This window comes from Hordeum vulgare, chromosome 6H (genome assembly GCF_904849725.1).
Source record: "Hordeum vulgare subsp. vulgare chromosome 6H, MorexV3_pseudomolecules_assembly, whole genome shotgun sequence".
NCBI lineage: Eukaryota > Viridiplantae > Streptophyta > Magnoliopsida > Poales > Poaceae > Hordeum > Hordeum vulgare.
Window position 1 is genome coordinate 553167658 of NC_058523.1, and position 25521 is coordinate 553193178.

Below are 25521 nucleotides of genomic sequence, written 5' to 3' on the forward strand. Positions count from 1 at the left end.
CTTCTAAACATATAAGATGCATGTTAGAAACAAAATGAGAGAGACCACTAGAATATTGGGCATAAGAATAATTTTTATCTTTTTTGCTTGGATGGATGAAGCACTCGGTAATGAAATGAGCTCGTTAGGCCATTGCATAGGGTACTTTTGCTAGCATTAGTTTCATGATGCATGTTCTAGAAAAATAATAAATGAAACTTACTTGGTTTACTCACCGAATACTGAATGCACAGTCTGAATGCACAATTAAAATTGGTAGCATGCTTGCAACATTTAGCAAGTAACTGCAACAACAACAACGTCCCCAAATGACTATTAGCATAAGCAGACTTCGAATGCTATAAGTTTCACATAATAATAATTAATAATTTGTATAAATTGCACATTCAGCTCGGTTTGATTGCACATTTTCATATTTCGTAAACTTAGGCGGATTTTCTAAATGGTGAGAGGTAGCCTAGTAGGATCATGAATGACGCAAACAAAATCATGCGACTGAACGCTAGCCTTTTCCTTTTACTACTAGATAATAAATGCTCGTGCCTTGCAAAGGGATATAAATATTCTAATACGTTAGCCCATGATTCACATGTCATATTAATGTGATTATGTAAATAAATATTTATCAAATCATTGATATGATTTACCTACATAAATAATTTTTCAAAAGAAAACATAATTTATTTGGTAAAAATTTGATAAAATATGATACAATTAAGACTGTCTTCAAAAACAACCGATAAAAGAATAAAAATAGGAGGGGGTTAAAAAGGAGAGAGGGGATAACTTACGTAAGATTGGACGGAGCATTTTCCATGCGAGAAAAAGGAACCTTATGTTTTTTAAGTAAGAAATAGAGATTATTCTTATAATTCTGTGTTTTTTAGAAAAAATGTAATCTATTTATTTTCAATCATGACAGTACAACGAATATTCGAATATAATCAAATTGTCACCCAGATATGTAGACCATTTAGCGACGACTACACACACTGAAATGAGTCGATGGTGTGCCACCATCATTGCGCCTCCCTCGTCGGAGCAGGGCAAAACTTGTTATAATAGACAGCCAGAAATTCGTCGTGCTAATGTCCCATAGGACCAGCACACTAGAACAACAATAGTCATCATCGATGATAACGTAGATCGAAATGATCCAACTTAAAGACACACGGACATAGACAAACGACAAACATATCCGAGCAAATCCAGCGAAGACATACCTCCACATGTCCATCGATGATGCTAGACACACCACCGGGACAAGACTAGACGGGAACAACCTTATTCCATCTCGAGGAAGCCGTTGCCATCATGTCTTCCTGAACATGACACAATCCCAAGCAAAACTAAAAGAAAACTAAAAACGAAGCCCTCCCGCAGGCAAGGACCGAAATTCACCATGCCCCATGGCCCTAAGGCCACCGGAGATGATGCGGACCGGCGGAACCCTAATAATTGTAAGGGAAGGAGGCGGCGGTTACGTGTTCCGTCCCGTTGAAATACATAATGTGTGTTTTTTAACATAATACATATACAAACGGTCAAGAATTCTCCCCTTGCCCAACCATCGTGTGACTGCCTCCCGCACGGACGCCTCTGTCCTGGAACCGACGTCTCTCCAAAGTGTTGTGTTTCTCTAAAGAGTATAAATGACACTATGAAAATAACTCAAATATTACACTCAAACATACGCACATGCACGGACTTATACGAACGCACGCACCCACACTACATCCCATAGGCATTTCCAAGAGACTGAATCGGCACACCATCTAGAGATGAACGAAGTCGGCACAGACGTCTTCATAGTTAACGAAAACCTCTCCTCATACTAAACACACATCGTCAAAAGACCCGAAATAAATTCAAAAAAAAACGAGCACATGTGTCTAGGACTTCATGGTTGACAGATATACCACTGTCCTCCTAACCATGCAACCAGAATTTGGTTTAAATTCTGTACGTATTAGTGGTGAAGGTCTTGATCACACACGAATTAAGCATTTGTAGGCATAGTAATAATTACTACTACCTCAAAAAAGGCATAGTAACAATTATTCGAAAAAATAAAATGGATTTTTAGCTTTTTTTACGGGTGAATGGATTTGTAGCTGCATAAATAATCAAGCGTTTCTTTTTTCTTTTCTTTCCAAGGGGAGGCCTAAAAGCAAAGAAAAACGCCACCGACCAATCGTGCGGGAATGCCCGAAACGCCCCCGCCCCCGCCCCCGAATCCTCTGCGTTGTGAAACCGCGTCCGTGTGCAGCGTGCGTATGCGCGGCGCGTCGCTGTTGCTCGCCCCAGCTGCAACACACACACACACACACACGCCGAAAGGGTCACGAGGACACGCTGGAGCCACACCGCTTAAAACCCCAGCCCGCTCCGGCTCCGTCGCATCCCCGTCCCCCGGCGACCCCACCACCGCTCACCGACACGGCCGGGACCACACGGCGGCCAGCAAAGCATATCGCCGGCCCCACCGCCACGGGCGAGTTGCCTCACCCGGGGACGTGCTGCTGCTGCTGCCTGTAGGCTGTAGGCTGTAGCCCGCGATCTCCGTTACTTCTTGATTGTCCCTGGCCTGGCCAATGGGGCGGCGCCGCGTGTGCCGTGGAAATAACCCTGTGTCTGTCTCGGGCCTTGGCGGGTCGCGGGCGTGGTTGCGGCTGGCTTCGCGGGTCGGGTCGGGGAAAGGAAGGAGTTCGGGCGTGCGTTTTGCCAGGGTCGCACGACGAAGTCAACAGCTACCGCCTACCCACCATGGGGCATGCTACAAGCGAGCGAGCGAGCCACCACTTTTGCCGAGTGTGTATTGTACTCTCGGATTCTTTGAGTCTAAGCCTCAACGGTGCAACTTTAAGTCATTTCAAGCTCGAAGGTCGTTCTCGGGTGAATATACACCCTCCGTTTTTAGATATAAGTTCTTTTACAAGTTGCATTAAAAAAACTACATGTGAATTTAGATAGACATATTTTAAAGTATATATATTCATTCGTTCTACATATTTAATCTCTTAGTAAAAATCTTAAAAAGTATATTATATTTAAAAATGGAGGCAGTATTTGTGAGAGCCATGTAATGAGCTTAGTTGGCTCGGCATAGTTAGTGGGTTCTCCCAAAGAAAAATAGTTCATGTAGAATCTTTTCTTCTTTTTGGAAGTCATAGTTCATGTACACTCGCACCCGTTAATCTTCTTGACCAGGCTCTCAACCGAGGAAAATGTGATTTATCTACGTCCCCGAGTTTTTGACTTCATCAAAACTGGATCAAAACTTACTTCAAAAAAAATAATTGGATCAAAACTACTCCCTTCGTTTCTAAGTATAAGTTTTCTAAAGATTTCACTCTAAACTATATGCGGATGTGTATATGCATGCTTTAGAGTATAGATTCATCTTTTTTACTTTGTATGAGTCCTAATATGTGTATAATTATGCGTCTTGGTTATCGTGTCAGAAACAAGACACCTTATATAAAGAAATGGCGGGAATATTTAAGAATGGGAGTAGTAGTGTAACTATTCTTTTGACAACCTACCGCTCATATTAAATCATGTATAATTGCCTATCAATATATACAGCGGAACGTCTATGCGTGAGTTATGATAATTTTTGCTCTGTATATGACCTCAAGTTTGGCTGAGGTTTTGGCTTGGCTCGCACAGAATTGAACTCGAGCTCGACTAGGGGTCAAACTCGTATCAAGATTGAACCATGACTAATATCTTGTGTCAACCCAGGATATCTTAGGGCATCTTCAAGGCTAACCCGTAAAATTCTTTGGTATATGCCCGGTTTTATGCTCGGACATGGTCCACAAATATGATACGGGATGGAGTTGTCCAACGCTAATTATAAAGTATCCGGCTAGGAGAAGAAAAAGTAGGTAAAGACCATGCATGTGGTGGTCTATTTGTGTTGTGGTGTTCGGTTGGATGGAGAAAGAGAAGAGGAGGACATGTGATTGATCAAAGTGCATGCCCGGACTTCCGTAAAGCTACCCACATTTATCTTCACTTTATCGAAATCCGTATGTCCGGAATGCTAGGAGGACATATACATGCCCCCATTAAATGAAAAAAAGATCCGAACACTGCGGTTGGAATATATACATGAGGTTTGATGATCCACCTTGGAGATGCCTTTAACCTATCAATTGTCTTTCATGCCGAGACGGTAATTTTGCGAGGGAGGTGCCAAACTAATAGCGTTTGTGATAATGTTACATTGACGGTTACCCAGATTTGATGTCATGAAATTAATGTTACTATCATACACTACATTTTTGGATTGACTAAAAACATCATTTCACTACATACCATCCTATGATAACCACGAGGTGTCCACGTCTCTTGCTGCTCGCCCAATCATCACGTGTCATCTCTATAGCAATCATTAATGATGTGTACTGCTTTCTTTTCCAGCCTCACTCACTTATCCGCATCCTAAGACACAACAAGAACTTTTCACCCAGTTGTTTGTTGGTTTTCATCGACCTATCGGCATGCCTAGGCGCTAGCCTCCATGGTGCACACAAACCGCCTAGGAACCAAGGTCGAAGGCCGCCGACAAATCCATCACCGCTAAATTGTAGTCATCTTTCGATAGACCACACCTCAGAGTCGCTACGAGGTGGAGCACTCCTAAGACCACATTGAGGAGTTAGGTTTAATAGAAGAAGAAAATGTCATGTTTTTCCATGAATTTCTCTGAGAAGAAAAGTTTATGTTTTTAGCGATAAAACTAGTGTTTAATTTGCATGGATAAATCAAAGATCACATACTCAAACCTGCTAGAAGATGGGTAGATGAGGAGACCTAGAGCACCCGGAGGAGAAAGAAAGGGAATCGTTGTTGTCAGACTCAAACTTCTCACGGGTAAATGGGAATTTTCGACATAGAATTCTAGAGTATCATATTCATTACTTATGTTTCCCTGCAAAAAAAATCATTACTTATGTTTAAGTAAAAAAATATTGACATGGATAATTATTTGGGCAATATGTATTGTATTTCTCGAGTCAAGATACTTTGTGGCTCGAGGGGAGTATAATATTTGCGTAGTATTCATGTGGGTGACAATGCTCCTAATAATTAAGAAAACTATGCTTTTATGTATGAGCTCGGGTTTGGCTAGTTTTTTTTTTCTATTGGCTCGTAGAGACTTGAACATAGTTGTACATCAAGCTCGACTAGGGGTCGATCTCGTATATAAAATGGATCTGAAGACCTTCATATAAATGGATCTAGAGATTGAGCATAGTTGTACATCGAGCTTGAACATAGTATGTTTAAAGCTACACACATGGATAAACGATGAAATGATATGAATGACATCAATCATGTAACAATTACATACTAGAGCGAGACAAAGTAGCTTCAATTCATCAATATAATGTAGGCACGTATTTCGTATATAGTTATACGTGCGTGCGATACGAACTTGCATGACATCTTTTGTCCTACCCTCTTGTGGCAGCGGGATCTTATTGGAAACTTAGGGATATTAAGACCTTCTTTTAATAGAGAACCGGAACAAAACATTAACACATAATGAATACATGAACTCATCAAACTACGACAATCACTCGAAAGAATCGCAATTATTGCCACTCGGGGTAATGCGGATCAAGACACATAATAGGTGCATACAACTTGCAAGATAGGATCAAAATACTTTTCATATTCAGAGAGAACATAATAAGTTTAGATCTGAAATCATGACACTCGGGCCCTAGTGACAAGCATTAAGCATATCAAAGTCACAGCAACATCAATCTCGGAACATAGTGGATATTAGGGATCAAGTCCTATCAAACTTAACTCGATTACATGATCAATCTAATCCAAACCTCATCACCATCCAGCGAGCCTACTAAGAAATTACTCACATCCGGTGGTGAGCGTCATGGAATTGTTGATGGAGAAGGGTTGATGATGACGACGGCGACGAGTCTCCCCCTCTCTGGAGTCTCAAACGGACTTCAGATCAACCCTCCCGAGAAAGAATGGGAGGTGGCGGCGGTTCCATCTCGTAAAATGTGATGAAATCTTCTGTCTGGTTTTCTCTCTCTCAAGATGTGAATTTATAGGACTGAATTAGGGCCGAAGGAGCCACGTGGGCCCCACAAGCCATCAGGGCACACCTTGTTGGCTTGTGGCCCACAGACAGCCCTCCTTCGGTGGATCTTTGCTCCATAATTCATTATATATTTCAGAAATAATTCACAAAAAGTTTCGTCTAATTTTGAGAACTTTTATTTTTGTAAAAAAAATAACACCAAGGTAGTTCTGCTGAAAACAACATTTATTCAAATCATGCAAATTAAAGTCCAAAATCAAACCAAAAGTGTTTGGAAAAGTAGATACGTTGGAGACGTATCAGTATCTGAAAGTTGTTTTGCGTGACAAAACCGGATAATTTTGATAGTTGTTTTGTGTTAGCGATAACGACACATTGACGGTCGTCGAGACTTGATGTTGTAGAGAAAGACAGAAACAAAAGCGTCGTACGTCCCCCCTCCCCCATTCCCTTCCCCTCCGTGAAAACAAAGCCTTACTTTTGTTTTTTACTTATGTGTTAAAAGCCTTACTTTGATCATGTGTTAAAAGCCTTACTTTTGTTTTTTGTACAACCCTCATTTTAATTTATTTTAAAAAAAATTACACACATGTGTGTTACGCCCTCACTTATTTGTGTATTTTTTCAGATTTTTTTGAAATGTAAAATATGATTTTTTATGAATTTTGGATTTCAAATTTAAAGACATCTATGAAGGTTGAGCTCCAAAAGCAATTTTCATTGCCATGTCATGCATTTTCTTTATAAATAGTTCCACTTCGCCATCGACTATCCTAGGGCAACCACAAGGCGTCTATGTTCACGTCTACCTTTTTCCTTCATCGTATACCGCCACCCACTCAAGCACACAATTCACAGCCTCACCAACAGTCCTCAACGATTTTTGTTGCTTTTCTTTCCATCCATTTCCTCATTTGTATCCAACGCCCAACCCAAATTTTTCATCCAGTTGTTCTCGATTTTCGACAACATCTCAACTCATATAGGAGCTAGCTGCCATGACATCAACAACCGCTTAGGAACCAAGGTCGAAAGGCCTCCCCACGATAGATTCATCGTGCAAAATTGTGGTCATCTTTTTGTATACCACACCTTGTAGTCGTCACAAGGTGGTACACTCCTTTCCACATTTCGAGGGGTTAGGTTTACCAAAAAAATGCCATGTTTCCCCATGAATTTCATCTAGGAGAAAGGCTTTTATTTGTAGCCGGTAAAGTCAAGGCATGTCATTTTGAACCTAAGAGCATCTACAACCGGACACCTCATGTCGGTCTCAAAACATCCAGAAAGGTCGTCCGATGAGTGATCGATCATAAAAATGCGATCCAACCGGACCCCTCCTACCCGTTTCAAAGGTCCAGACTGACCGACACCCCTCATATTCATCTTAAATAAGAAGACAATATAATGGCTCACAGACGCGCCCGGGCATGCCCGATTAGTACGCCATGTAGGACGCGGCCTCATCCTGAACCATCTTTTCTCTTTTTCTTTATTCATTCTTTTTTTTTTCTTTCTCTTCTTCTCCACTAATCACGTGCAAGTGATCAGACATATAAGATAAAAAAAAGTGCGGCTGCTCGTACGAAAAAATAAGGGTTCAAAACGGACACGCCCGATCAAATGCTCCCAAAGCGGATTGAATATTTGATCATAAGGAAAAACAGTGCATGGACCCAAAACCCGCTAAAACCAGAGCACCCGGAAGAGAAAGGGCAGTGCCGCGGTTAGACCCCAAAAACTCCCCAGGTAAACGAAAACTCAAGACGAAGAAATCAGGCAGAAAGAAAAAGATAGAAACAAAAGCGTGGTACGTCCCCCCTCCCCCATTCCCTTCCCCTCCGCGAAAACAAAGCCTTACTTTTGTTTTTACTTATGTGTTAAAAGCCTTACTTTGATCATGTGTTAAAAGCCTTACTTTTGTTTTTCTACAACCCTCATTTATTTTTATTTTTTTACACACATGTGTTTTACGTCCTTACTTATCTGTGTATTTTTTCAGTTTTTTTTGAAATGTAAAAATATGTTTTTTTTATGTAATTTGAATTTCAAATTTAAAGACCTCTATGAAGGCTGAGCTCCAAACACAATTTTCATTGCCATGTCATGCATTTTCTTTATAAATAGTTCCACTTCGCCATCGACTATCCTAGGGCAACCACAAGGCGTCTATGTTCACGTCTACCTTTTTCCTTCATCGTATACCGCCACCCACTCAAGCACACAATTCACAGCCTCACCAACAGTCCTCAACGATTTTTGTTGCTTTTCTTTCCATCCATTTCCTCATTTGTATCCAACGCCCAACCCAAATTTTTCATCCAGTTGTTCTCGATTTTCGACAACATCTCGACTCATCTAGGAGCTAGCCGCCATGACATCAACAACCGCTTAGGAACCAAGGTCGAAAGGCCTCCCCGCGATAGATTCATCATGCAAAATCGTAGTCATCTTTTTGTATACCACACCTTGTAGTCGTCACAAGGTGGGACACTCCTTTCCACATTTCGAGGGGTTAGGTTTACCAAAAAAATGCCATGTTTCCCATGAATTTCATCACGGAGAAAGGCTTTTATTTGTAGCCGGTAAAGCAAGGGCATGTCATTTTGAACCTAAGAGCATCTACAACCGGACCCTCATGTCGGTCTCAAAACATCCAGAAAGGTCGTCCGATGAGTGATCGATAATAAAAATGCGATCCAACCGGACCCCTCCTACCCGTTTCAAAGGTCCAGACTGACCGACACCCCTCATATCCATCTTAAATATGAAGACGATACAATGGCTCACAGACGCGCCCGGGCATGCCCGATTAGTCCGCCATGTAAGACGTGACCTCATCCAGAACCATCTTTTCTCTTTTTCTTTATTCATTCTTTTCTTTCTTTCTCTTCTGCTCCACTAATCACATGCAAGTGATCACACATATAAGATAAAAAGTGCGGCTGCTCGTACGAAAAAAAAAGAATTCAAAACGGACACGCCCGGTCACTGACCGAACGCGCCCGCAGATGTAAAGGGGGTCACATTTGCTAAGCCCGGTTGTAAATGCTCTAAGGAGCATTTGTTAATGGGATGAACCACAAACTCTAAACAAATTATGATTTTTTCACATGTAATGTCAGCGTTTAAAGCACGCATGACAATTTTCATGCCAAAAAATAAAAGTCAAGTAGTTGAGAAATGCCAAAAAATCATCGTCCAGTTTACGTTGTTTGTGCAGATAACATTTAGACATGAATGAATGTTTACATGTCCATTTTTTTAGTACTATCATTTTCTTCTGACATTTATAAAAGCATTGTTTGCAGAGAGGAGCAAATGCTCCCAGGATTGAATATTTGGGCATAAGTAAAAACAGTGCATGGACCCAAAACCCGCTAAAACCAGAGGACCCGGAAGAGAAAGGGCAGCGCCGCGGTCAGACCCCCAAAAACTCCCCGGATAAACGAAAACTCAAGACGAAGAAATCAGGCAGAAAGAGAAAGACAGAAACAAAAGCGTCGTACGTTCCCCCTTCCCCATTCCCTTCCCCTCCGCGAAAACAAAGCCTTACTTTTGTTTTTACTTATGTGTTAAAAGCCTTACTTTGATCATGTGTTAAAAGCCTTACTTTTGTTTTTTGTACAACCCTCATTTTTTTTATTTTTTTACACACATGTGTTTTACGCCCTTACTTATCTGTGTATTTTTTTCAGATTTTTTTGAAATGTAAAAATATGATTTTTTTTATGAATTTTGAATTTCAAATTTAAAGACCTATATGAAGGCTGAGCTCCAAACGCAATTTTCATTGCCATGTCATGCATTTTCCTTATAAATAGTTCCACTTCGCCATCGACTATCCTAGGGCAACCACAAGGCGTCTATGTCCACGTCTACCTTTTTCCTTCATCGTATACCGCCACCCGCTCAAGCACACAATTCACAGCCTCACCAAAAGTCCTCAATGATTTTTGTTGCTTTTCTTTCCATCCATTTCCTCATTTGTATCCAACGCCCAACCCAAATTTTTCATCCAGTTGTTCTCGATTTTCGACAACATCTCGACTCATCTAGGAGCTAGCCGCCATGACATCAACAACCGCTTAGGAACCAAGGTCGAAAGGCCTCCCCGCGATAGATTCATCATGTAAAATCGTAGTCATCTTTTTGTATACCACACCTTGTAGTCGTCCCACCTCCTGTCCACATTTGGAGGGGTTAGGTTTACCAAAAAAAATGCCATGTTTCCCCATGAATTTCATCTCGGAGAAAGGCTTTTATTTGTAGCCGGTAAAGCCAGGGCATGTCATTTTGAACCTAAGAGCATCTACAACCGGACCCCTCATGTCGGTCTCAAAACATCCAGAAAGGCCGTCCGATGAGTGACCGATCATAAAAATGCGATCCAACCGGACCCCTCATACCCGTTTCAAACGTCCGGACTGACCGACACCCATCATATCCATCTTAAATATGAAGACGACATAACGGCTCACAGACGCGCCCGGGCATTCCGATCAGTCCGTCATGTAGGACGCGACCTCATCCTGGACCATCTTTTCTCTTTCTTTATTCATCCTTTTGTTTCTCTCTCTTCTTCTCCACCAATCACGTGCAAGTGATCAGACATATAAGATAAAAAAGCGCGTATGCTCGTACGAAAAAAAAAGGGTTTAAAACGGACACGCCCGGTCACTGACCGAACACGCCCGCGGATGTAAAAGGGGTCATATTTGCTAGGCCCGGTTGCAAATGCTCTAAGGAGCATTTGTTCATGGGATGACCAACAAACTCTAAACAAATTATGACTTTTTTTACATGTAATGTCAACGTTTAAAGCGCGCATGCCAATTTTCATGTCAAAAAATAAAAGTCAAGTAGTTGAGAAATGCCAAAAAATCATCGTCCATTTTACCTTATTTGTGCAGATAACATTTAGACACGAATGAATGTGTGTTTAGTACTACTATCATCTTCTTTTGACATTTATAAAAGCATTGTTTGCAGAGAGGAGCAAAAACAGTGCATGGACCCGAAACCCGCTAGAACGAGAGGACCCGCTAGAAGAGAAAGGGCAGCGCCGCGGTCAGACCCCCCGAGTAAACGAAAACTCGAGACGAAGAAATCTGGCAGAAAGAGAAAGACAGAAACAAAAGCGTCGTGCGTCCCCCATTCCCTTCCCTTCCCCTCCGCGAAAACAAAGCAGCAGCGCGAGCGACACAGAGGGAGGGAGATTCGGAGGGGGCAGCGGCAGACAGCCCACGCCGAAGCAAAGGCAGGCAGCGCCGCCCACCACCAGCCGCAGCCGTCGCGCGCAGGCGCAGCAAAGCGGGAGATAAAAGCCAGCGCCGCACGAGGGCGGCGGCGTGCGAGGCAGGGGCGGGGGGAGCGCCGCATTTCGTCGGAGCCAGGAGAGATTCGGGGCGTCGCGCGCGGAGATTCGGAGGACGCGCGTGGGAGGAGCCAGCGACCGCGGCTCGCGGGCGGTGTCGGGGGAGCAGCTCGGCCCCGATCTCGGCGTCTCCCGTCGGCGTTTCGGGGCGGCCGCGTCTCCTCCTGCCTGCCCGCCCGCCCGCGGGGACTGGATCTCGGCGGCGCGTGGGCGCCGGACTCGGCAGGATCTCGCCGGCCGCGGGGCCGTACCCCCGGGGTCAGCAGCCGTCGCCGCTCTACACCTCCCCGCTCTACTGGGCTTGGACTGGCCTCTGGAGCGGAGATCCGCTGCTCCCGACTTCTGATCGATGGTAAGGGAGCCCTAAGCTTGCTCTGGATTGCTCTTCTAAGCGTGCTTCTGACCTTCTGTTACCCTAAGACTAGTGCTGCCGGCAGCAGTTTCCCTCCTGAAATTTCGGGGGTTCTATTCGCCGTTCAACTGAATCCTAGGAAACATGCATGCCTAGCCCTCGGAGATTCACACCGCGGGTGAGAAATGAGCATGGTGGATGTGACCGATTCTGCTGCTGTAGGCGTTGACCTGCTTGTTGATGATGCCTTTGTGATTGTTTGGTTCGGCGCCCCGCCCTTTTTCGCGCCAGAAAATCGTTGATGGATGTCTTATGCTGGTGTTTGTTGTTTGTTTTGATGTAACGCCGCTATGATTACCGCGGAATGCGCGGGGGGCAGCATTTTAGGAAATATGCATTTATTCAGGGTTGGCGGTATGCAGCTAATTGACCTGCCTGTTGCTGCCCGCGCCACCCTTCTGATTGTTGGGTTCGTCATAACGGCCTTGTTCGTGCCACCCTTCTGATTGTTGGGTTCGTCATAACGGCCTTGTTCGCGCCACCCTTCTGATTGTTGGGTTCGTCATAACGGCCTTGTTCGCGCCACCCTTCTGATTGTTGGGTTCGTCATAACGGCCTTGTTCGCGCCACCCTTCTGATTGTCCGGTTCGTCATACCGGCCTTGTTCGCGCCACCCTTCGGATTGTTGGGTTCTTCATAACGGCCTTGTTCGCGCCAGAAAATGCTCGATGGATGTATGATGCCGGTGTGTTATTTGTTTTGATGTAGCGCCGCTATGATTACCTCGGAATGCACGGGGGGAAACATTTTACGAAATATGCATTTATTCATGGTTGGCAATATGTGGCTAATGACCTACCTGTTGCTACCCCCGACACCCTTCTGGTTATTGGGGTCGCCATACCGGCCTTGTTCGCGTCTTAAATGTTGAGCTCTCATGTTTGTGTAGGTTGCTTGTTTTGATATAGCGCCACTGTGATTAACGTCAAATGTATGAGGGCCAACATTTTAGGAAACACATTTTTTTTTTCAGAGTAAGCAACATGCGCCTAGTTTCATGTCACATCTATTCATGCAGGCGGCTCAAGCTTCCATCGCGGTGGGATCCCAGGTTTGGGTCGAGGATCCCGACGAGGCCTGGCTTGACGGGGAGGTCGTAAAGGTCAATGGAGACACGATTACGGTCAAGTGCTCCAATGAGAAAACGGTAAGTTTTTTGTATGTATTGTTAGGATTCGGCCACCTGGCCAGTTTATTCTGTGTGGTTTAGTAATGACAAAACTGCTTAGAAATACCATGTGAATCTGATCTTTCATAAAAGGGTGTGTTTGCACCATGTTCTAATTTGGCCCCTTTTTTTTCCAGGTTACAGCAAAAGCATCTCATGTCCATGCTAAGGATCCCGAGGAATCACCATGTGGAGTTGATGACATGACAAAACTTGCCTATCTGCATGAACCTGGGGTTCTTCAAAATTTGAAGTCTAGATATGACATGAATGAAATATATGTAAGTCAGGATCTCTTTATATAACTTGTTACTGTAGTCCGATTGTCCGACACATATACTTTCCACTAATATTATGTTAAGAATGTCATTCATTTTTCTCATTTATGTCTTCCCTATTTCTTTGTTTTGAAACCAGACGTATACTGGAAGTATTCTGATTGCTGTAAATCCTTTCCGAAGACTGCCTCATTTGTACGATATTCAGATGATGGAACAGTATAAAGGAGCAGAATTTGGTGAATTAAGCCCCCATCCTTTTGCTGTTGCAGATGTTGCATATAGGTAGGTTTATGTTGAGATCACTAGGTTGTTATAATTTAAGTAGACATTTCCAAAAATAGGAAATGAATAGTATTTTCCCTCTCTTCCCACTTTGACTCGAGGAATTTTTTTGATTAACCTACCGTTACAGATTGATGCTAAATGAGGGAATTAGTCAGTCCATCCTTGTCAGTGGAGAAAGTGGCGCTGGTAAAACAGAAAGCACTAAAATGATCATGCGTTATCTTGCGTACATGGGTGGAAAGGCTGCTTCTGAAGGCCGAACTGTGGAGAAGCAAGTTCTTCAGGTAGTTAATTTTTAGACTCATCTGGTCCTGAGCAACTATTTCTGTGACCAACTGGTGTTTTTGTTTGACTGATTAATCCGCATCCCTCCCACAGTCAAATCCTGTTCTTGAAGCATTCGGAAATGCAAAGACTGTGCGAAATAACAATTCAAGGTAAGAAGCATTCCTTATATGATTGTTTCAATTAGTGTTGTGGGTGACTGTTGGTTCACTCAACCAATTTCAATTTGTCTGTTATCACTGCAGTCGCTTTGGTAAATTTGTTGAGATCCAGTTTGATCAGAAGGGGAGGATATCAGGAGCTGCTGTCAGAACTTATCTTCTCGAGAGATCTCGTGTCTGTCAAATATCGGAATCAGAGAGAAATTACCATTGTTTCTACATGATTTGTGCTGGCTCACCTGAGGTGCTGCCCCTTCCCTGTCCATTAATGCCTGTTCTTTACTAGAAGTTTTATATAAAATTTAAGATTAATCACCTGAGGAGTTATTCGAATTTTACCATTTCTTGTGGCATGCAATAATTTATTGAAATTCAAGAATTCTAGTCTCTTTCCAATGACATTTTCCTTCTCCTAATTGTTTGTTACTCTCACAATGGGAGTCAGAGCCTTTGTGAATCAAAGCTCTGTACATGAAAGCTATTCAATGACATGTCCCTCTGGCTACCATTTTGCTAACATCACTGTATATTAGGGCACTAAACATCATAAGCTTCTGCTTTAAAATACTGCATTTCATATTAGAAAGCAATGCATGGTTAAATTATGCTATTCTCCGTACCAGGAACGGGAGAAATACAAACTAGGGGATCCCAGTACATTTCACTATCTTAATCAGTCCGGCTGCTATAAGATTGATGGCCTCGATGAATCGAAGGAGTATCATGAAACTAGAAAGGCCATGGATATTATCGGAATCAGTTCTGAAGAGCAGGTACATATTTGGTTCTGCAATGATCTCCTGCTACTCTTTTTTGATCACTTGAGGCCTTGTTGACTCTACCCCTTGCTCTGTGTGCTGCTTTAAAATTCAGGAAGGAATTTTCCGTATTGTTGCTGCTATTCTCCACTTGGGAAATGTTGAGTTTGCAGAAGGGGATGATGTGGATTCATCGAAACCTAAAAATGAAAAATCTATGTTTCATTTAAGGACCGCTGCCGAGCTCTTCATGTATGTATTCTGTATAGCTTCTTTTGAGGAACTGTTAAATTCTTATGCATTTGACAAAATCTCAAACTTTGGTCTTGTAGGTGCGATGAGAAAGCACTAGAAGATTCATTGTGTAAGCGTATTATTGTGACCCGTGATGAGAACATAGTAAAAACTTTGGATGCTGAGGCTGCCAAGGGTAGTAGAGATGCACTTGCTAAGACCGTGTACTCACGATTGTTTGATTGGTGAGTTCATTTCGGAGTTATATACACCGACTGCTATTCCAGTTCAAAAGCAGCTGCTTGACTGTTCTACAAATGTTTCCTTTTGGTTCTTATCTGACAAATGACCTTTGATCCTAGGCTTGTGACTAAGATAAACAACTCTATTGGTCAAGATCCAACTTCAAAATGCTTAATTGGGGTGCTGGATATCTATGGGTTTGAAAGCTTCAAGACAAACAGGTGCTTAACTGGTACACTTTTGTAGATTTACTGTGTGTTGGATATGTCTTGGTCAATTCGATTGACAGAATGACAGTGAGAGAACTGTCAGGTGGTTTGGACCCGCTTTAGTTCTAGGTAAAAGAGGGGCTATTTGACTGCAAACCTTTTAGTGATCATGACATGATTACTAGCTACTTCTCCATCTTGAGGTTCTTGTTCACAGCTGAGCTCCATTTTTCTCTTTTGTTGAAGAACTGAACACAGTCCACTGATGAAAGGTGCCACTGTGCTGCTAGGCCTTTCTTTTTACCTTTGATTACATTCTAGACTCATCACAGTTGGATTTTCCGCAAGATCAGCATACATAATATTGGCTGTAGTACATGGCAGAAATATAACATTTGGTACAAAACACTTGGATGCTGCTTTTTTCTTTTAAGAACATTCGCTATTGCTTTTTGCTTGTTTGATGTGAACTTACTGTTTTTTTGTTCCGGTGATCATGAATTATGATCGCACCATCAGTATAGTGGTGTTAGTTGATCATTAGGGGTGTGCAGGTCTGCTTGTGCATCTGTATCTGTTACTCGTAGTACTGTCATCATGATGTTTAAGGTTTCCTTCCCTCAGTTCCTTTCTGATCATCCAATTAACTAAGACTATGATATTCTATTTTTGTGCGTACAGTGTCTTGTCATTATTATATTTTCACAATTTTGTCTCCTCACTAATTAATTTCTATAGTTAATTTTTACATACTAGGTATTACGTGCTTCTTATGTGTAGTTATCAGTCTGATACACTTTTTTGGGCCTTGATAGCTTTGAGCAGTTCTGTATCAACCTGACAAATGAAAAACTGCAACAACACTTCAATCAGGCAAGTTTCTAGCTTTCTTGGTTGGAGCCTAATCCAGCAGCTTCACTGTTTTAGAGTTCTTTCATTTATAGAAGAGTTGTTAACTCTGAAGTTCTGCTTCTCTGCAGCATGTCTTTAAGATGGAGCAGGAAGAGTATACTAAAGAAGAAATTGACTGGAGTTACATTGAGTTTGTTGACAACCAGGATATTCTTGATCTCATCGACAAGGTATCCCCCCCCCCCCCCCCCCCCCCCCTCTTTCTTTGTTATCTTGCTGTAGGGTTGGGTTTGTCTCCGTGCATGACACGATCTAATATCTGCACAACTTGCTGTTTGCCTGCCTGAAATAAACAAGTTCATTCGAATGAGTCTATGTGTAATTGTGTACCTCATGTCTGTTGAGTTCATTACTGCCCATTTAATCTTTTGGTGTTAGTAGTAATTGTCCACGGTTAGTGATTTCTGATCAGCAATGTCAAATGGTCATTACTAGCATTGGTTACTAATGATCAATAGTGGTTCATTGTTGATTGATTACAATATAAGCACTGATTATTAGTAGCTTATTATGTTGAAAATAGTTATTTGTTATCTACGTCGAGAATTTGAGGTTTCCATGCCGTACATCTTGTCAATGCAGAACGCACCTAGTCAAAAAATAAAGCTGCTTCTACCATTTTAATAACTTATGTATTAGCTTTGACATTTTGCTGAAAAACATTGGTATGTTATGTTGCTTCATTGTCTTGCCGTGTTCTATAAACACTCAATTCTTCCATTTCAGAAACCTGGTGGAATTATTGCCCTTCTGGATGAAGCTTGGTATGGATGACTGATAAGATCTCATTTTTTCCACTAGTTTTCTAGCATAGAAAAAATCAATCTTACAAATAGTTTCTGTGTACATATGATTTTGTGTTGCAGTATGTTGCCAAGATCAACACACGAGGACATTTGCTCAGAAGTTGTACCAAAGTTTCAAAAATCACAAGCGCTTTGTGAAGCCAAAGTTATCTCGGTCAGACTTTACAATATGTCATTATGCCGGAGATGTAAGTATGAACTGCCTTTGCTCTGTTAGTTAGAGTTATTTTTTAATAAATCTGATGGAAACATTGATGTGTAGGTCACATATCAAACTGAGCTATTTCTGGACAAGAACAAAGATTATGTTATTGCTGAACATCAGGCTCTCTTGGGTGCTTCAGGATGTCCGTTTGTTTCAGGCCTTTTCCCTCTTCTTTCCGATGACTCCTCAAAATCGTCAAAGTTTTCATCGATTGGTTCCAGATTCAAGGTGCATAATGAATTGCTTTTATTATTATAATGTTTCAACTGAAATTCTACTTGCTTCCAGTTCTTCATGCTTCTAATATTTGCAATTTATATAAAAAATGTAGCAACAATTGCAATCTCTCTTGGAAACATTGAGTTCAACCGAGCCCCACTATATCCGTTGTGTAAAGCCTAATAGTTTATTGAAGCCAGCAATTTTTGAGAACCAGAATGTTCTTCAGCAGCTCAGATGCGGAGTAAGTTTTTGTCGTTGTTGGCATTTTCGTTTGCTTCAGACTTCCAACATCAGTCCTAATATTGTTTTTCTCAGGGGGTTATGGAAGCAATTAGGATAAGCTGTGCTGGGTATCCAACTAGAAGAACATTCCTTGAGTTCATTGACCGTTTTGGTATTCTTGCGCCTGATGTTTTGACTGGAAGGTACTAATTTTATAACTTAAATGAATAACTGTTCTTGCTTCTCGGTTTAGTTGGTTGAGCCTTGTACTGATATTGGCTTGTGTTCAATGATACAAGTTCTGATGAGATTACTGCTGTAAGAAGGCTCTTAGAGAAGGTAGATCTGCAAGGTTATCAGGTATGGACATTGAAGAGAAACTTACGTTTTTGGCATTGTTGATCTGTTGTATTTGATAGTTTAAATGGCTATTTTTTTCTTTAGGAACACCATTGCTAACTAATGTTGTCTGATATAGGCTTTTTATATGTGACCTTCTATGGTCAACGTATTTGATACTGGCTGTATGTTGGGGATACATATTGGCTTGATGCTAGTTCAAAAAAGTCACCACTTGTCTGTCTATAAAATATTACTCCATCCGTCCCAAAATAAGTGTCTTAAGCTTAGTACAACTTTGTACTAGAGTTAGTACAAAGTTGAGACAGTTATTTTGGGACAGAGGGAGTAGATTTTAGAGGTTCATCGAAGATATGTTTCCTACGTTATGTCTACTTGTATAGACTACAAATTCAAGATGTTCAAAACAGTGTGCAATATATGCTGCAAGATCGCTTTTTAGTTGATTAGGTGAATCACTTAAAATAGATATTTCGCTCTGATAGAACTCCTTTCTGAAATAATTCTATTATAATACTATCCTTTTGCATACTTTTATGTATGGACTAAACTGTATATGCTTTTGCAAATGATATTATTTAGGTTGGCAAGACAAAAGTTTTTCTTCGTGCTGGTCAAATGGCTGAACTTGATGCTCGTAGAAATGAAGTGTTGGGGCGTTCAGCTAACATGATTCAGAGAAAGGTCCGTTCATTTTTGGCCAAGAAGAGTTTCATTGCACTTCGGAGATCAGCTGTACAAATTCAGACGGTTTGTCGCGGTGAGATTTTTGTTCTTTCGAATCATAGTCTGTTTGGTCCTACCTAATGAACTTTATTCATGCAATGATTTTCTGATATGGCTTTTGTTGAATATTTGAAGGAGAGCTTGCAAGAAGAGTTTACCAGAGTCTCCGCAGAGAAGCTGCTTCTCTCAAAATCCAGACTAGATACCGTATGCATAATGCAAGAAAGGCATACACTGAACTTTCTGCTTCCGCGCTTACCATCCAATCATCTTTACGTGGGATGGCTGCACGTAAGGAGATCCATTTCAGACGACAAACAAGAGCTGCTATCATTATCCAGGTAACATAAAATTAAAATAATTTGTTTTGCGCGCTTGTGTAAATACAAGCAAATGGACAAAAGTTGGGAATAACAATCGGCATAAGTGTTCATTAATAGTTAGTAGTTTCTCTGAAACTGCAGAGATCATGTTTTGTTTCGCTGATTGTATCTTTGTTCAGCAGTTGGTCATTGTTTGGATGATTTTATCCTTGGTAGAAACTGCAATAAGCCAATACAGTTCCTGAAAGCTAATTTTCTTCATTGTTTCTGTTTTACCATTCAACATTATATATAAAGGGAGTTCTAGATTATGAAGTTTCCTCTTTAGTAGTGAAAGTCACATATTTTCAGTCATCCCAGTTCAGTTTCTTCATGAAATCAAGAGCTGAAAGCCTGCTTAGCATGCATAATTACGAGTCGTGGGCTATAGATGAATTATAGTGCTCTTTTCTGCTATCTTCCTAAACATGACACATATATCTGGACTTAAATATTATTACCATGATGAAATCCTACAATTTCATTGCTACTATTCGTCCACACATTTGCTGTCTCTGAAGTATACCATTTAATCCCAAATTAGCAGATCAGATAAAAAATGTTCACTTTATAATCCGTATTTCTGTTTCAGAGTCGCTGCCGTCAATTCTTGGCGAGGTTGGACTATTCAAGAACAAGAAAAGCCGCTATTACTACACAGTGCATCTGGAGAGGAAAAGTTGCTAGAAAGGAGCTTCGAAAACTCAAATTGGTATGTTTATGTGTACCAGGCACTTTTTATATTCCATATACAATGTTTCTACAAATATATCGTGAGGTGGGCACTGAAAATTTCCTTGGGTAAAACTTCTCAACATGCTGCCTTTTCCAATCCTGGAACCATGTAATTCGCTATTACAGGGCATTGTACAATTTCACGTTTGCTGGTTTCCAATATACCTGATGGTGCATGATTTCTATAGGCATTAGTAATGGAACTGGTCTGAAAACCCTTGGTGGTGAATAGTGCAAATATACTCTCTCATATCAAGGTTCAGTCTTATTCATTTTCATTGCTCACCAGGCTGCACGGGAAACTGGCGCATTGCAAGCTGCCAAAAATAAACTGGAAAAGCAAGTCGAAGAGCTTACGTGGCGCCTACAGTTGGAGAAGCGCATGCGAGTGAGTAGTTTGTTGCAAAATTTCCCCGTATCATTGTAGCTTCAGGAATACTGCATGCCACTGATATAACATTATCTGGGTTTATGCACACCAATTCATATAATTTATATGGGATTTAACATAAGCAAATATGTTGTTAATGGACCTGCTGTTTGTTCGGCTTACTCTAAAAGTGCATTTCATAAGACATGTAATGTATTTTATCTGATATAAACATGAATGATAATATTATTGTCTAAAAAAGTGATCTGAGTGAACTTATATGTTTGTAGAGTATATCCTAAGAATTTTGGAATTTGGATTGGAGATCTTTATTTGTTGTCCTGTTCTTCTGTAGAAATACAATGTTGACACTTGATTAGCTCACCTGAGGATATTGTATTATTGCTTAATGCATGGCTGTTCGTTGTAGGCTGATCTTGAGGAATCTAAATCACAAGAGAATGCAAAGTTGCAAGCTGCCTTGCAAGAGGTACAACAACAGTACAAAGAAACAAAAGACACACTGGTGAAGGAAAGAGAGGAATCCAAAAAGGTGGCGGAGATAGCTCCAGTTATTAAAGAGGTTCCCGTTATAGATACAGAGCTGATGAATAAGCTTAGAGATGAAAATGATAAACTTAAGGTGAGACCTGAACATAATTTTGATTGACAAGTGCTTGCATTCTGTTGGTTCTTCTGCTATAAATTTACAGAATTGCTATGGTTTGCTTTACTCCTTTTGCGGAGATTTCTTTCCTTGTACTATTCAGCACAATCTGATATTTTTGCAGTTACTTGCTGTGTTTATAACACTTTGCATTTCATGACTACAGACTCTTGTCAGTTCTCTTGAAAAGAAGATTGATGATACTGAGAAGAAATATGACGAAACAAACAAAATCAGCGAGGAAAGACTAAAAAAGGCAATGGATGCTGAGTCGAAAATTGATGATTTGAACATGGCAATGCTAAGGTTGTTCTTTTCTCTAACACAACTTGATATTATAAGTACCTCTGCATATACTTTGATTGCTGAGAAAACCATAATTAGTATTTATTGATTGACTTGTTTTTATGTTCTGCTTCAGGCTTCAAGAAAAAATATCCAACATGGAATCTGATGAGAAAGTGCAAAGACAAGCGTTGTTGAGCACGCCAGTTAGGAGCATGTCTGAGCATTTGTCGATTCCAATTGTTCCAAAGGTAGAATTGGTGGCTTAAAGTGATGTTTCTTGTTCCTTCTGCTGTTAATGCTCATGCTTCTTTACTCAACTCTTCTGCTTTGTTCTCTATTATTCAGAACCTAGAGAATGGCTATCATGAGGCTGAAGAGCCAAAGGTTTGGATTTTACACCTTTATATTTCTATGTAGTCTCTTCAACTTCCATTGCGCCCTTAATCTCATGGCAAACTGCTATCCTTTTTCAGGAACCCCAAAGTGCACCCCCTGCCCTAAAGGATTATGGGAATGGCGATCCAAAGTTAAGAAAATCTTCCGCTGAGAAGCAACAGGTAAGTCAACATTTTTTAGTTCTTTAAACTGCTTCTGTAAACATGGTTATTTAACATTAATCTTTCTGTAGGAAAATGTCGATGCACTTATTGACTGTGTAGCGAAAAATCTTGGCTACTGTGAGGGGAAGCCAGTTGCTGCTTTTACCATTTATAAATGTCTCCTTCACTGGAAATCTTTTGAGGCTGAGAAGACCAGTGTTTTTGACCGTCTTATTCAGTTGATAGGATCTGCAATAGAGGTAATCTGGAACCTAAACTTTTGTCTTAATATCGAAGCCATAAGTTAAATTAGTATAAATGAGTGACCATTTTTTTTCTTCATTTTGGACCTGACCATTGTCCATTTAACATCTAGCTTAGATGTGCCCTTTTATTTTCATAAGTTGTCCTCATATTAGAAACTTTTTTTTGCTCTAGAAGATTGATTTTCCTGATATTCCTTTGTTTGAGTAAGTTCTGAACTTTGAATGCTATGTTTTTAGAATTTTGAATATCAGCAGAATTTGGTTTTGTTCAAAGTTCTGCTACCGAAGAAAACACCGATGAATGGGAAAGTCATGTTATGCTCCCGAGCTCATTTGAGCTCGGGATGAACAGTAAATTCGAAAATAAATGAACAACATTTTTTGCAACCATTGACAAAAGTTCTCAGTGCTTGTAAAATTTCATAAAAAATGACATCCGTAGAAGTCGTGGAAAGAAAACAAAATCAGTACCCCAAAATGTTATCGAAAATATCACTTTTAGAGCACTAATTTTGTTATTTTTGCTACGTCTTCTACAAATGTTATTTTTTGACGAAATTTTATGAGCACCGAGAACTTTTGTCAATGTTTGCACAAAAAAAATTCAGAATTTTTGAATAATTTTCGACGGTCACGTCCTGATGAATGATCATATTACTTCACTATTCTTCAGGCTTCCTTTAGACTTTACCTTATATGTAGTCTGATCATCTTTTTTAATGAACTTGGATGTTGGATTCCCCTACAATTATTAATTAATTTGTTGTTATTTTGAATTTTGAACGTGTGAAGCTCCTTTCCCCCTCCTCCCTAAAGTCAGCTTACGTTTTGGATCTGTCTTTGATGCAGAATGAGGAGGACAATGACAACCTTGCTTATTGGCTCTCAAATACATCTAGCTTGCTTTTCCTTTTACAAAGAAGTCTCAAAGCTGCTGGTGCACCTGGGGGTGTTTCACGAAAGAAACCTCCTCAGCCGACATCATTGTTTGGTAGAATGGCTCAAGTATGTTACTGTCCTTTTCATGCTGATTAGTAAAGGGGGAGAATTGTCGAATGTGATAATTGGATTTTTGATGTTAATTTATTTGTCTAGGGCTTGCGCTCGGCATCTTTTGCCAACATGCACGTTGAGGCGACTGATGTTGTGCGCCAAGTTGAGGCTAAGTATCCGGCGTTGCTTTTCAAGCAGCAGTTGACTGCTTACGTGGAGAAGATTTATGGAATCATCCGTGATAATATTAAAAAGGAATTGTCATCTTTGATTTCTCTATGCATCCAGGTAAAATATCCTCCTTTTTTTTTCTGTTTACTGATAGCTGGCATCAGGTCCTATAAGTTACCAGTTGGTACATGAGCATAAACATATTTGTGATTTACTATTAACCATGCTCTTGTTTATCACAAGGCTCCAAGAACAATGAAAGCTAGCATGCTGCGAATTTCTGGAAGGTCATCTGGTCAAACTCAGAGCAACCATTGGCAGAAAATTATCGAGAACTTGGATATCCTTCTAAAAATTCTACAAGATAACCATGTATGCATATCTCTCTTTGACCCTTTGTTTATGTGGGATTCGCTTCAGCTGGATGTATATTTAACTGTCATTTTATTTTATATTATCCTCAGGTACCCCCAGTTTTAGCTCAGAAAATCTTTACCCAGATATTCTCATACATCAATGTACAGCTATTCAATAGGTGAGCTTAACTTCTGAAGTTTTGTCTTTTGATTGTACGAACGCTTGTGCAGTACATGCTTACTGTTTGTTCTACAGTCTGCTCCTTCGTCGTGAGTGCTGCTCCTTCAGCAATGGAGAGTATGTCAAAGCTGGATTAGCTGAGTTGGAATTGTGGTGTGCAAAGGCAACATCTGAGGTGATCTGCCTGCTGTGTGATCCCTTGATTTCTTTTTGTATATGATTCAAATTACTGAAGTGTCTTGGTTACAGTATGCAGCATCATCATGGGATGAAATCAGGCATATCAGACAAGCTGTTGGCTTTTTGGTACGGTGCTCTATTCTATTCAGTTACATGTATATAATTCAGCACGCGCCATCATCCAATAACTTGCAAATACTCATACATTTTAAATACTCCTTTCCTTCCAGGTTATATTCCAAAAGTTCAGGATATCTTATGATGAGATTGTCCATGACCTATGTCCGGTAAAATCCCAGTTGATTTTCTAATGCTTTTTCTGGTTTGTTTTCTTAATTTTGTAAAGTATATGAAATTGCCCTGGTCCTAATCAATGTTCAATTGTATTCCTTTTGTAGATCTTGAGTGTCCAACAACTATACAGAATTTGTACACAATACTGGGATGACAAGTACAATACACAAAGCGTATCGTCAGATGTGAGCTCCATTTCTTTAAGAACTTCACCGCTTTATTTGCAATTATGCATTCTTATCAGCCAGATATTTCCATCGCTCGGCTCCAGAAGTACACAAGTTCCACAATTTTCCAGTTGCATTGTCGTAGAACGTTACTAAATGTGAATTCCTGATTGATGTTGTAGCTATAGAATGCATATACTACCAAATTATATTAAAGGACAAACATAACTTGGCCCCTCTAATATTTTCAGGTCCTTAGTAACATGCGGGTCCTAATGACAGAGGATTCGAACAATGCAGAAAGTAGTTCATTCCTGTTGGATGATAATTCAAGGTAACATAAGCACCAACTTTTCTAATGTTGCTATTACTGTATTGATCTACAGCGTTCTTAATATTCTGATATTTCGCTTTGTGCTTCTTTTGCGATCCAGCATCCCATTCTCAGTGGAGGATATCACCAACGCGATACATGAGAAGGACTTCTCGGACGTGAAACCCGCCGAGGAGCTGCTCGAGAACCCTGCGTTCCAGTTTTTACAGGATTAGGGCCGAGCTTTTATACTACCGCTTGCTAGATACCTCATCAGATTTGTTTCTTCATTTGTTGTACATTTCTTTTTTCTACCCTTTTCCGCTGCAGCATGCGTGCCGTGCCTTCTTCGGGGTTTACGTTTTCTCTCCTTTATTATATAGGGTAGTCACTAGGGTTGGGATGGGATTTCCTCCCTTGATAGTAGAAGAAAAAGCCACACCTTTTAAATGGAGGCAAATCATTCTTTGTAGGGCAAGTTTGAAGCCAGCCAGTCGTCAGTCAGTCCTTTTTTTGGTTTTATTACCCAGGGGCAGGGGTAGTTGGGAGAAAAAGAAGCAATGTAGTAATGTGTTGGTAGCTTTCCATTCCCCCCCACAGTTATAGATTGTACAAATTTACAGTGTAAATCAACAACAGTGCAAGAAAAGAAATCCATATACCAAAGTGATGAACATTTTCCTGT

General features: G+C 40.7%; 1 protein-coding gene across 1 annotated transcript; it reads left to right on the forward strand.

Moving 5' to 3' along the window:
* Window positions 1-11719: 11719 nt before the first annotated feature.
* Window positions 11720-25502, forward strand: LOC123401235 (myosin-8-like). The gene is given in 40 exon segments (XM_045094983.1): window positions 11720-11817; window positions 12896-13024; window positions 13183-13326; window positions 13463-13608; window positions 13739-13895; window positions 13990-14048; window positions 14142-14301; window positions 14681-14830; window positions 14931-15067; window positions 15148-15294; window positions 15412-15513; window positions 16317-16374; window positions 16482-16583; window positions 17140-17177; window positions 17280-17301; window positions 17303-17407; window positions 17482-17652; window positions 17756-17887; window positions 17962-18071; window positions 18168-18228; window positions 18811-18988; window positions 19090-19295; window positions 19909-20028; window positions 20341-20439; window positions 20852-21064; window positions 21255-21394; window positions 21510-21624; window positions 21722-21760; window positions 21850-21933; window positions 22005-22175; window positions 23031-23186; window positions 23277-23462; window positions 23589-23717; window positions 23810-23880; window positions 23958-24057; window positions 24132-24188; window positions 24293-24349; window positions 24461-24541; window positions 24775-24857; window positions 24958-25502. Coding segments are annotated over 40 exon segments (4533 nt in total). The 5' UTR covers window positions 11720-11814; the 3' UTR covers window positions 25073-25502.
* Window positions 25503-25521: the final 19 nt, after the last annotated feature.